A 12,666-nucleotide genomic window follows, 5' to 3' on the forward strand; every position below is an offset into this window, starting at 1 on the left:
CGGCCACCCTTCCTCCTAAGAGCTACCATTTCTGCTGTGCTGAAGGATGCCACAGAGGCCTCACCCCTGCTGGGCAACGGGTACTTTCTAGGGAGTTGCCCCCACTTCTTCCCCTACTGGCCATGGACGGTGATTAGGGTTGAATTCCAGAATAATCCAGCTGGGGACATACTGAGCCCGGTGGTGAAGGAAAGAGAGTAACATGAAAGAATAGTTAACTATCATAGACATTAGCAGGAGCCAGAGGAATGGCTCTGGGCTTGGATTTAGGGAACGCTTGATTAAGGGGGCTAGAAAATAAGACTGGATAAGCAAGAAGTCATGGATTTGGGGGCACTTTCCTGAGACACAGATTTAATACCCTGGATGGGACATGAGGCGATAGGGCAGATTCTGCTGGGGTGGCTCTTAGAAGTCTGGAAAAAGCAGTGGAAATACCCGAGTTTTCCTGGCAGATGGTAAAGAAGAAATAAAAGAAGCTGGGCCAGAGTGGGGGTGCTGGAATGGATGTATTATGTAAGGCCAGTAAGGATGGAGGCTCAACCCACAGAAAGTTGTGGAGAAGGCACGTGGACCATGGTGTCCCTAGGTACAAAACAGGCAGCCAATAAGGTTCTGCTTCTTAAGTACAATGAAAAAGCCCACAGGAATGGAGGTGCAGGAGGCAGGCTCAATGTAAAGTCTTGGTCCCTTGCTCAGTTTCCAGACCTGAGCCAGTCTGAGGATCCGGAACCCATAGTCTAAAGAGGGGCCAGGGGTCTATGAGGAAGGACCCTGCAAAACTGCAGCAAGTATATATGGTGATTCCTGAAGTTTTCTCCCAAAGGTCTATGGCCATTTATTTGGGTGACTGTTCACTAGAGACAAGGGACTAGTGGATACCGGAGTTCTAGTTCACATGAATCTATGAGACTCAAAGCATCATCATGGGCCCTTTTTTAGAGTGGGGCCCCTGGGGGTCAGGGAAAAGGGGAATCACAGCTAAGGTCTGACTTGCAGTGGGCTCGCTGTGTCCACGAAGTTGCCCAGCAGTCCCTTGCACCGAGGTGCTCCATCAGAACTCATATGCTCTTACAGCTGGAGTGACCCCCACATCAGGCCACTGGCTTACTGGGTCAGAGCAGTCATAGCAGAGAATGCCATGTGCAGACATCTGAACGTGCTGCCTTCTCCTGGCTCCCTCGCCTTGCCCAAAGTAGTAAATGAAAACATCTCATCTCATACCAGGGTATATGGCAGAAAGTAATGCTGCCGTTAACAACTTAAAGGGCGAAGGGGTGGTGGTCCCTGCCATTTCTCCTTTTAATGCACCTGTCTGACCTCTGCATGAATCTGATGGATTCCGGAGGAAGACTAGCTAGACTGCCTCTGGCTGAACCAAGGAGGAGCCTTGCTCGCAGATGCTGTGCCAGACATGGGTCATTGCTAAAGCAGATTAATAAGGCCGTAGGTATGTGGTCTGCAGTCATTTGGTCAATGTGTTCTTTTCCATTCCAATTGGAAAAGAGGATTGGGAACAGTTCATATTCACATGGGATGGACAACAATATTCATTTACAGTTTGCCTCAGGGTTGTGTAAACTGCCTTGCCCTCTGTCTTAATGTCATGTCAAGAGATCAGGGCCATGTGGACATCCCACAGAACACCACACTGATCCATTACATCAATGACCTTGTGCTGATCAGGCAGGATGAGTAAGAGGTGTCCTGTGCTGGCGGTCACGGCTCAGTCACATGCACTCCAGAGTATAGCATATAAAACTGGTAAAGATTTAAGGACCTGCCACTTTAATGAGGTTTTAAGGGGTTCAGTGGCCAGTGAAAGAAAGTCAAGAGTAAGAGAAATTATTGTATCTTCTATCCCTTGCCACTGTGAAGGAAGCACGGTGGATGGCAGCTATCTCTGGGATTAGGGACAACACAAGTGTTCTGGATGATGTGTAGGGCTGTCGGCTGCAGGGGGGTCCCACAGCAGGGGAAGGCTCTGCAACAGGGCCAGGCTCCCGTGCTTGGAAGCCGGAGGTGTTGGGAATGTTGGCAGTGGGAAAGGGGAAGAGGTAGTATGGTGCTTACGGCACGGCTCAGTGGGAAAGTCCCAAAGCAGGCCCCTTGGATGCCCCAGCAGGGCCATGTTAATAGCAACAGCGAATTACACACCATTTTGAGGAACAGTTTCTAGCATGTTACTAGAGACAGAACACCTCACCAAAGTACACCAAGAGGGACATCTGAAACTGTCCATTATGACTTGGGTTCTATTGGATGCATCAAGTCATAAAAATGGATGGGCCTGGAGGCAGTCCGTAAGATGGAAATAACTACCTCTGGGATTGAGCCTGAGTAAGGCAAAGGGCAATGGGTAAACTGCACGGGGATACAGCATTAATAATTTTTTGGAAGGATTACATGTTGAAATAATATTTTTGTTATACCGGGTTAAGTAAAAATATATTAAAAATAAGATGAAATGTTATTAAAATCAGTTCCATTTGTTTTTTAAAATTTTATTATTTTTTACTCTGTTATGCTAGTCACCATACAGTACACCATTAGTTTTTGATGTAGTGTTCCATGATTCATCATTTGCGTAAAACACCCAGTGCTCCACGCAGTACGTACCCTCCTTAATACCCATCACCGGGCTCACCCATCTCCCCACACCCCCTTTCTAGAACCCTCCGTTTATTTCGAAGGGAAAAATGAAGGGGGAGGAATTGGAGTGGGATACGCTACATCTACTTTTTTACTTTAAAAAATATACATTATATGGCTTGCTTTATGTATCTGACAGTGCTGCTTGAAGCCCTCTGTCTGCATCAATACTGCCTTATTCTTTGCTTAACCCATAGCTCCAGTGGCTGGTGCTGAAGGCATGTCCCAGTTATCACTCTGAGATGGTTCAGAAATTCTTTATGGGATGATGGGGTTATTTAATAACTCTTAAGAGAACTCCCAATGAAGTATTTAGAAATGTCTATTTCTGTTGAGAAGCAAACATGCTGTGCCATTAGCAGTCTAAGCCCTAGCCCCACTGGGCAGAGGGCTTTGGGAAGTGAGAAGAACGAACCTGGGCCAAAGGGCTTGGGAAGCCGGACCTGTACAATGTGCTCCTTTCAGGATCTGCATCTTTCCAGAGCCCAGCCATAGAAAGGTTTGTCACAAGCGCCAAAGGGGAGGGGTGGTGGCAGCTAAGCTTCTTACAAGGTGCAAGGCCTTAATCTTTCTTCCTTGGAATGCAGTGTTCTTCCCCCCCCCCCCCCCCCCCCGCCATAGCTAAGACCTGAAGAATGAAGGGCATCCGGATATTCTCGTACTCAACCCCCAATCTCAGTAGTTTCTCTTGTGAATGAAGCAGGGCAGAATCCTGGGACCAGTGAAGCCTGAGAGCCCCTGCCTGGATCACCTGAGCCCTCTAGACTGAGGCAACCTGAAGGCTTCAAGGGCCCATTCTGCCTGGCTCAGAGTGGGATCCTGGATATCAAAAGACTGAGAGGTTCAGCTCTGGGGTGAGAACCCCAATTCTGTTGGCTCCATGTTGAGATGTAGCTAAGGTCCCCAAAGTAAACTCAAGGGTTCAACCAGAAGAAACGTTGCCCAGAATGGAAATCACTGATCCTTCATTTGTGCTGTTTTAATGATTTCCTGAAACAGAAAAGCCAGCCACCTGACTACAGTTCAGTTGTTCCTGCCTAAAATTCTCACTAACTGCTACATACCATACATAGGAGGTAAACCTGTGACCGAGAAGACGAAAAGGACTCCAACAATTTCACACTGCCATGAGAGGCACAGGGTGGGAAGAGTGGCTTCCGGTCTCTTACTTAAACTCGGCGGCTGTGTGTCTAGAGCCCAGAAGCTCAAGCCAGCATGTCCAGTGTCTAGTGACCACCTAAGCAAGGCACGAAATGAGCTGTTCCACCCTTGAATTTTTAGTCTCATATATAAATCCTGGATTTTGCCTTCTGAGCAGTATGCACTACACAGTGAGTTTTATTTCACAGCAAATGAGGATGCTTTTTCTTAAGAAATAAATTTAATTCAAGGTGGTTAGTGACTGTAAGGCATGGAACACCTTTACGAAAGTTAAAAGAATCCAGTTATAAAAGAAGCACTGTGCACAGTCTCAAATAGCTGAAGGTACAATGGGCTCCATATTTTACAAAGTACAAAAATTATTTCATATACAAAGAAAAAATACAAATAATGTGCAAAAATCATTTTCACAGGTGGCAATTTATAAAATGAAAATGATAGAAAAATCCTTCATTCTTATTTTTCCCCAATTTCTTATATATTAACACAGTTCTATTTCCTAGTGTGTAGATAATTTTAAATTTGAAAATCTGATTTATTTGTAATCTACAAAGACAAAGTGGTTTCTTATCTTTTAAAAAGGGAACTATTTTCATGACTGAAATCTTATGCATGAATCAGTTAATTTTATATTAAATTATAAGTAGGCTATCTGAAAAACAAGGATATAGAAATCATATATACATATTTTTGAAATATTAGTTTGGTATTTAACATATTAACATTTCAAAATGACGCTCTAGCTACCTCTGACTCCAGCCGGCCACAGCGCCTGTGAGCAGGGATCTCGCTGCGGCCGCTGGTGGGGAACACACAGCATTCCTCAGATCTTTAGCTGAACAAAGACAATATTATCAAAAGTAAAGAAAATCTACCGACCGTGCTTACTCTTCATGTGCAGAAGTGCTGTTTGGGCAACTGATCATGCCACCGTGCGAATGCTGTCTACACAGCCTGTCACAGGTGTGCTGTGCTCATGGACAGCTGGCTTCTGTCTTTCTAACATCTTCACTTCATTAAGAGTTCAGTGCAAGGGTTTATTTTGTGAGTTAGTGCATTCGGCTTTTTGCATGTTATTTCGTGTAAGAAGCTGTCAGGGAGCAGAAGAATACATAGGAACACAAAGTCCTGGATCCTCAGGGCACCTTTGGCCTAGAAAATTCAGTGTTTTGGAAGCAATATTTTCCTGCATTGGCCTGGTCATTGTTGCATCATTCCCTGCCATCTTTTTCCTTCAGGAGAATCCTGTGTGTGCCCCCTTTGCCTGCCACTGAGCACTGAGGTTCTTGTATGATCCCCAGTGGCCAAGCAGGGGTTATGGAAGCACCTTTAGGCAGCACCAGAGAACTGAGCATCTCTAAGGTCAGACAGTAAGAGTAGGAAATATTCTGCTGGGAAACCTGTTCCAGACAGAATGTAAGATCAACTTGGACAGTTTTGATTTTTGCTTGTCAGAAAGTTCTTCAAGGAAATTATGACCTTGGTAACAAAAAGGATCTAGTTTCATCAAGAAGGAGTCAAGTAAGTGGTAGCCATTTTGCCTAGGGGATGGATGACAGTTGGCTCAGGAAGCATTCTTCTGGTCCCTAACCACTAAGACCCTGTTAGAACAACCTAGTGCAAGACACAGGGAGTGCCTGGGGCTCTTGGCCAGCCCTCTGGGATGCATTCAATCAGGCTAAGCAGACATAGCAACTGCTCAAAGAGGGCACTGGGTAAGACTGGGCAGGAGAACTTCAGGCCTGGGATGACTCTTTAGAACCAAACAGGAAGCTGTCAGCTGCTCAAGGATTCATGCACTTTGTTCTATCTGGCAGCTTGAGTCCTTCCTCCCTCTTCTGCTTGGGTTGACCAGGGACATCAGGCATCAGAGATACAGCTCTGAATCCTGTCCATCCACTGCTGGGCACTCTGTCCATCCTGGGCACAGAAGTTATACACACGTTTGCTGGTCTTGAGCTACAAAACCGAAAGACAAGAAACACAGATGAAGGGCAGGCCTGCTCTATGGCTTTGGGCAAGTGTGTGAATCAATCCCAGTGAACTTCCCTTCCCATGCCACCCCAGAACCTCTATGTTCTCTCTCCCCTCCACTACCATACTGTCATTGCCTTGATGGTCACTTCGTGTTTTGGGTCCCCAGAGTCACTGAAGATGTTAATAGAAGGGCACTGGCAGAAAAGGAGACATGCTAGGAGAGTCTAACTTCGCATTTTCCTGGGCCTTCCTTGACTAAAAAGGCGGGTCAAGAAGGGCTGCGGAGTCTCTGGCCTCTCGCGGAGTCACAGATGCAGCAAAGGTGCCACGGAAGCTTCCTGTGATCCTCTGTGAAGCCTGAGAATCGTCCACACCATGAGCAAGTCACCTTTCCTGTCCTCTTTCTATCCCTTTCTCTAAAGGCTTCAGCTGGGGCCACCCTGGAAGCCCAGACTCAGGGAAATGGCTTCATAGCCAGAACAGAGCCCTCACTATGACTGTGCTCTTTATGAAGCCCTGCTTGGCTATGGGAACTAAGCAGAACTAAGAACCCCATTGTGTGGCCCATAAAATGCCCCAAGGCTCACCTAAGGGCTGCTGAAGATGTTAGGGCAAAGAGTCAGCATGTATGACTATGGACAATTTTTATGGACAGTCAAGCATGAAGACCACTGGATCCAAAGGGAAGTAGCATCTTCTTGACAGTAGGTGGTGAGTAAAATAACTAACAATATTTAACAGGGAATTCATTTTCCTCCATATGTGGCTGGATACCCGCTGAAGAAGTCCTTTGTGCAAAGTAATATGCAGCCTTTTTGAGACATCTGAACAGCCAGGAGAGGTCAGATTTGGGCATTGAGTGCTGAATTCAAATTCTGTAGCAATTCCCATATCCAGGGGGTCTGCAACCTATCTGCTGTCTCCATCAATTTCTCTGAGGCCCCATAATTCTTATAGATGGATGGGTTGTAAGGAGTCATGTACAGATAGAGTGAGAAAAAGACAAGATCAACTTACATCAAAGAAAGCCTTGTCACTCGTGTGCTTTGGGGCTCCCATGCTGGGGCCAGCAGGGATGACCATTTCTACTTCAGCCAGATCAATGTGGCCTTTACAGTTTGTGTCCTCACCTGAGTCATAGTATCGCAGCTGGAACCAAAAGGATACAGATGGGATATAAGACACACAGAAAGGGAAAATGGCGTGGGTTTTCAAAATGTATTTGAATACCTTCCTCTGTATCTTGCTAACCTATGCCTAAAAGAATAAATAAGAAAATAAAAACACTGCTTGCTTCTTGGTGGCTGACAGAAAGGAGGAAAAATATTTTTTTTTGAAATTTGAATTCATAAAAATACTACATATTAAAAATAAAATTAAATGTCAACTAACAATTGTAAAAAATATATATAACATATAAAAAAGAGGTTCTTTATATATTATTTATATAAAAAATAAAAAAATAAATAAAAAATTATTTACTATTGAGAAAAAAAAGAGGTTCTTTAGAATATGTACAGAATTCCTAGAAATCGGTAAGAAAAAGATAATCTAGTAGAAAAATGATTAAAAAAGCTCAGTGAGCAAGTCACAGAGGAAATACAAATGACCTATAAACATCTGAAAAGATGTGCAACCTCGGTGATGGAAGAGGGGTAATGTAATCAGTAAGATTTCACTTTTCACGTAGATTAAGAAATATTAAAAATGGCTGATAATATTCAGGTTGATTGTAAGGCACTAAGTATTCTCAAACACTGTTAGTGGGTATATAATTTGTTAGAAACCTTTTGGACTAAATTTGGCAACAGCAACTCAAATTTAAAATGTTTATGCCTATTGATATGTCCTTCTCACCCCTGCAGAAACACTCCCACAAGCATGCAGAGACACAGAGAAAGAGGTTTCCTTCAGCACTATTTTTATTAGCTAAAAATGGAAGAGATGTATCTGTCTTTCAATGGGGGTGTTTGTTAATTAAATGATGGTTGGTTAATTATATCAGTAATATGGAATACCATAACTTTTCAAAAATGATAAGGAAGATCTTTATGAACTGGTAGGAAAATATGTTCAATTATAGTATATAAAAATATAAGTTGCCAGACAGCATGTAGATATAAAATGATTTTTGAAAAACTAGCTCAACATTTGATTGAGCGGTTATTATGTGCCAGGACTGGGTATCACTCTGTAACTTATACGGCAGAGAAGTGTCTAGTGCCTCTGTCACTACAGCCTGGCCTCATACTTACCTCTGTTTCTCCAGTCAGGCATGGGTAGAAATAGGTCGAAAATGGAAAACTGTACGTTTTGTGTTCAAGAAATGCAAAAGTTGGTAAGAATGCAAGTATAATTTGGTGTAATTATAAATAATAGAAAAATTATGAGATTGTCCTGTGTTATATTTAGTGGTTTAATGGAACTTGTCTCCACAGCATATTCTTATGATTTCAGAGACATTGTTATGTTAAAGTACAACCTCCCCTAAAGGGCTTCCATTGCATATTTGTAAATAAATTCTCTATATTCTTCCACAAAGATTCTGTAACTTTTATGAAATGCCCTGAGCAGAGGGAAACGTGGTCCCCACTTAAGATCTTTATGTGAAAATGGTCTTCTAGATGCAGGTCCTACAGAACACTGTACAGGGGTACCAGTTTGTATTTTTCTCAACAGCCTTTATTTTTTATTTTATTTTATACATCTTATCTTATCTTAAAGTAGGCCCCATGTCCAGCATGGAGCTCAATGTGGGGCTTAAACTCACAACCCTGAGGTAAAGACCTGAGGGAGATCAAGAGCTGATGCTTAACTAAGTCACCCAAGTGCCCCTCAACAGACTTCATTTTAGAGATGAATGTGTTGAGAAACAAAAGGGTTCTCTGCCTCCAGGCTGACTGGTCAGTTCTGAGGTAGAATGAGGCCACAGTCTAGCCTAGAGAGAGGTGATTCTCTGTAGGCTTTGACAGTATTATTACCTGATGTTTTGTTACATCCAACACAAACCAACGGGGTTTCCAACCTTTCAGCAGAGCCCCTCTTTTGTAAAGCGTTCCCTCGAAGGACCTAGAAGAAATGATGACAGGCAATTAATTTTGGTTTTTCATTTAAAAAGTGCTATGAAGGGGATGTCTGTTGTTTTTGCCAAGTCTTTCTTTCCCTTGATAGTCCAAAAAAAAAGCCAATCAGAATTCTTTCCAGATTCTTTTTCACTAGGCCTTTGGGGGAAAGACTGCTTCTTTCTGCTGGAATTAACAAACTTGTAAGGTTTGGAGCTCTCAATAGTCATCTTTTGTGCCATGTTGAGAATGATGCAACCACTAGAGGAAAACTGTGAGAAACTGGCACATCCTTGGCCTTTCCAGGGTCTGTGATTAAATGCCTTAAAAAAAAAATTATGTATTTATTTGACAGAGATCACAAGTAGGCAGAGAGGCAGGCAGAGAGAGAGAGGTGGGGGGTGGGAAGCAGGCTCTCGGCTAAGCAGGGAGCCCCATGTGGGGCTCGATCCCTGGGATCATGACCTGAGCCGAAGGCAGAGGCTTTAACTCACTGAACCACCCAGGTGCGCCAGTAAATTCCTTTTTGCTCAAGCTAGCTCGAGCTGAACTTCTGATGTCTACCACTAAAAAAGTGCTGACTAACACATACTCTCTCAAACGATCTGACAGGCATGAGATAATAATAACCAGGACTCAACCACAAATCACCATAACCTCTTGGCGTTATTTTAGTTGTAATTTTGACTTCTCCTCTTCAAAGAGCCATCTGACACATTTACAACAGAAACGAAGAATGAAAGCAAATCCATCTCAGGGTTACAGAAGGCTGTCCTGCCCAGGCCCAGCAGCTCGGCACGCCCACCTGTTCTCGTCATTCCTGGATGCGAACTGGCTGTACAGCGTGGCTGCTCTGCGGTCCACGCCATTGGACGGGGAGATGCTGGCGCTGTGCTCCTGGCCCATGCTGCTGTCTGGGAGGTGCAGCAGAGACCTCTTCTGACAGGAGGTCAGGTTGGTAGACACAATTCCTGGGGAGCCTGAAGGGTGTCTCTGCAGCTGAAAAAGAACCATACTTTGATAAAAAAAAAAAAAAAAAAAAAAAAAAAACCCAAACTGTAAGATGATAAATTTGCATTTTAAGTTAAAGGAAAAAAAAGAGCTAGGAAAGCCTTATAAAGATTTTATTGAGCAACTCATCCAGTAATTTCATTTTTAAAAATTTATCTCAAGGAGAAAACTGAGTAACTCAAGGAGCAATTAAAAAAATACACATACAAAGATGTTTATCCTGGAGTTGTTTATGATAATAAAAAACCAGAAACAATGTAAATGTCTATCATTAGGGGACTGGTTAAAAAAATGGTATTTCCAGGGGCGCCTGGGTGGCTCAGTGATTTAAGCCGCTGCCTTCGGCTCGGGTCATGATCTCAGGGTGCTGGGATCGAGTCCCGCATCGGGCTCTCTGCTCAGCGGGGAGCCTGCTTCCCTCTGTCTCTCTCTGTCTGCCTCTCCATCTACTTGTGATTTCTCTCTGTCAAATAAATAAATAAAATCTTAAAAAAAAAATGGTATTTCCGGGGTGGCTGGGTGGTGGGTGGGTTAAACCACTGCCTTTGGCTCAGGTCATGATCTCAGAGTCCTGGGATAAAGCCCCGCGTCGGGCTTTCTGCTCAGTGGGGAGCCTGCTTCCTCCTCTCTCTCTGCCTGCCTCTCTGCCAGCTTGTGATCTCTCTCTGTCAAATAAATAAATAAATAAATAAAATCTTTTAAAAAAATGGTATTTCCGTAGAGTGGAATTCTAGACAGCCAACAGAACTGCTGTGCTGACATATATGACAAATGGAAGGTCATGTATGCCTCATATATTTTTTTTAAAATATTTATTTATTTATTTATCAGAGAGAGAGAGAGAGAGAGGGCACAAGCAGGGGGAACGGCAGAGGGAGAGGGAGAAGCAGATTCCCTGCTAAGCAGGGAGCCCAATGCAGGACTACAGCTGAGGATGCCGGGATCATGACCTGAGCTGAAGGCAGATGCTTACCTACTGAGCAACCCAGGCGCTCCAGAAAGCTGGTTTTAAAACAGTATGCATAGTAAATCCCTTTTTATGTGTGTAAGAATGATACAATAAGTTTGACAGCTCGCAATTTATTTCTAGGCTATAAATTGTAGGTGATTTTTATCCTCTGCTTATAACTATCTGTGTATTATCTTACTTAAAAGAATAGATATATCTCTCATAATCAGAAAAAATATCAAGAAATGGTTTTATTCTTCTGAGAATTAAAGAATAAAGCTTTGAGAATTAAAGTCAGACACCACCTGCCTGTGGCCTGACAATAGTTCCCTGAGTTGCCATCTGAAGGCAAGAGTGAGTGCCTGGAGGACCCCTTCTCAGCATGCTAGAGGCTTTCTTCTGTGCCCCCGTCTCCCTGTCCCTCTGTGACATGTGAAGTCCCTTCAGAACACCCACAGCTGTCCTGATCTCCCTTCTGTTCCATCTGGAGCCAGTCTGAAGTGGGTTTGATGGTGGCTGTATCCAATATGAGGTGTGTGATCTCTGTGCCTGTCCCCTCGCATGTGAGCAGGGACACGACCCCCTCCCTGTGGGCTGCAGAGGACACTAAAGTGTGGGTGGGGCTCAGCACCGTGTCTTGCACCTATTCCATGCCTGATAGAGGTTGAAGTCAAAAACAGAAGAGGGACTGTGAAAGACAGAAAACAGTGTGTGTTTTTAAAATATTGTTATGATAAATGTTTCTTAATTCAGAAACAGAAAAGGGGGTGTGAGCAAGAGAAAGTAGCATAATCTGTCTTTTAAAAATATTTTCTTTTCTCTGGCTATTTCTCTGAAGGAAAGATGGTCCTGGTGTTCCCCTCCCCACTCATGTGGCAGAAAATCAGCTGAAACCACAGAGGCGCAGATAGAAAAGAACCCAGTAATTTTCCCTGAGTACGGGGCCCTGAAACACAAGTCTTATGTCACTGTGGTAAAGTGAGACACTCAGGAAGTATTCAGTCACTTGGAACCTTCTGCCCTGGACCTCCAGGGTATGACCCCACCCTCTGGCCATAAGCCCACCTGGGTTACCTGCAGCAGCAGGCCCCACCTGACCGAGCAGGCTCAGAAAGCTCAGAAGTAGCTCCTCACAGGATTTTAGCAACTCACACGGTCTGCTCTGGGTTCTTCCTTAAGGTCCACTGTTACTCTTTCCCACAGCTGCTGCCACTTCTCAGGGGTTTGGTTCAATTTATGCTCCAATTTTTCAATTTCCTGTGAAGTAATTAAAAGGAGTTTTTTCTGACACTAAGAATTTCATAGAAATCAGAAAGTGTCCCCAGAGCCAAATCTCCTCTGTACTGGGCCCGATGAATACCATGGCCAGAAGGCAGAGAAAGCTGGTGGCCTCAGAGGTCTCTCAAGGCAGGAACAGGGGTGGGAGCTCTAGCTGGTGTGACGTACTGTGGCAAAGGTACACCTTCACCTCTGGCCACCCCGCAGGAAATCTGATGGCCACAGCAAAAGGTCAAGCACTGGGCTGGTGTCCAAACCCTAACAGCAAGGTGGAGGTCTGTTCTTGACAAAGGAACCCCCACCTCTGATGATTTAAAACCAGATGTGGAAAAAATGAGCCAAGAACTGCCCAAGAACGGAATTTCCTTTGGAGAGGGATGCCGGTGAGCAGAGCAGCTGCCCTATGACAGCACCTTCCCTGCAGCACACCTATGCCCCGCTGGTCACAAGAAGGGACGAAGACTCTTCAGGAACTGTTTGGCCCAGATCAGGGCTCAAACCCCTTCCTCCAGGCTGCTGCTCTCATCAGGGTGGCTACTGCTGGGACTGTTTCACTCCAGAATATTCCCTGGAGAA

At 44.3% G+C, this 12,666-nt stretch overlaps 1 protein-coding gene across 2 annotated transcripts in view; it reads right to left on the reverse strand.

Annotated features, from left to right (window-relative positions):
* Positions 1-4,011: 4,011 nt before the first annotated feature.
* The window catches only part of SBF2 (SET binding factor 2), a 479,243-nt gene continuing 470,588 nt past the window's right edge, over positions 4,012-12,666 (reverse strand). For both annotated transcript variants that reach the window (XM_059135879.1, XM_059135868.1), the window contains 5 exons: positions 11,965-12,069; positions 9,658-9,851; positions 8,772-8,859; positions 6,808-6,939; positions 4,012-5,772 (listed from right to left, as the gene is read on the reverse strand). In XM_059135879.1, coding sequence (XP_058991862.1) covers positions 5,674-5,772; positions 6,808-6,939; positions 8,772-8,859; positions 9,658-9,851; positions 11,965-12,069 — 618 coding nt within the window. In that variant the 3' untranslated portion in view covers positions 4,012-5,673. The remainder of the gene's footprint in view (positions 5,773-6,807; positions 6,940-8,771; positions 8,860-9,657; positions 9,852-11,964; positions 12,070-12,666) is intronic.

This window comes from Mustela lutreola, chromosome 1 (assembly GCF_030435805.1).
Source record: "Mustela lutreola isolate mMusLut2 chromosome 1, mMusLut2.pri, whole genome shotgun sequence".
NCBI lineage: Eukaryota > Metazoa > Chordata > Mammalia > Carnivora > Mustelidae > Mustela > Mustela lutreola.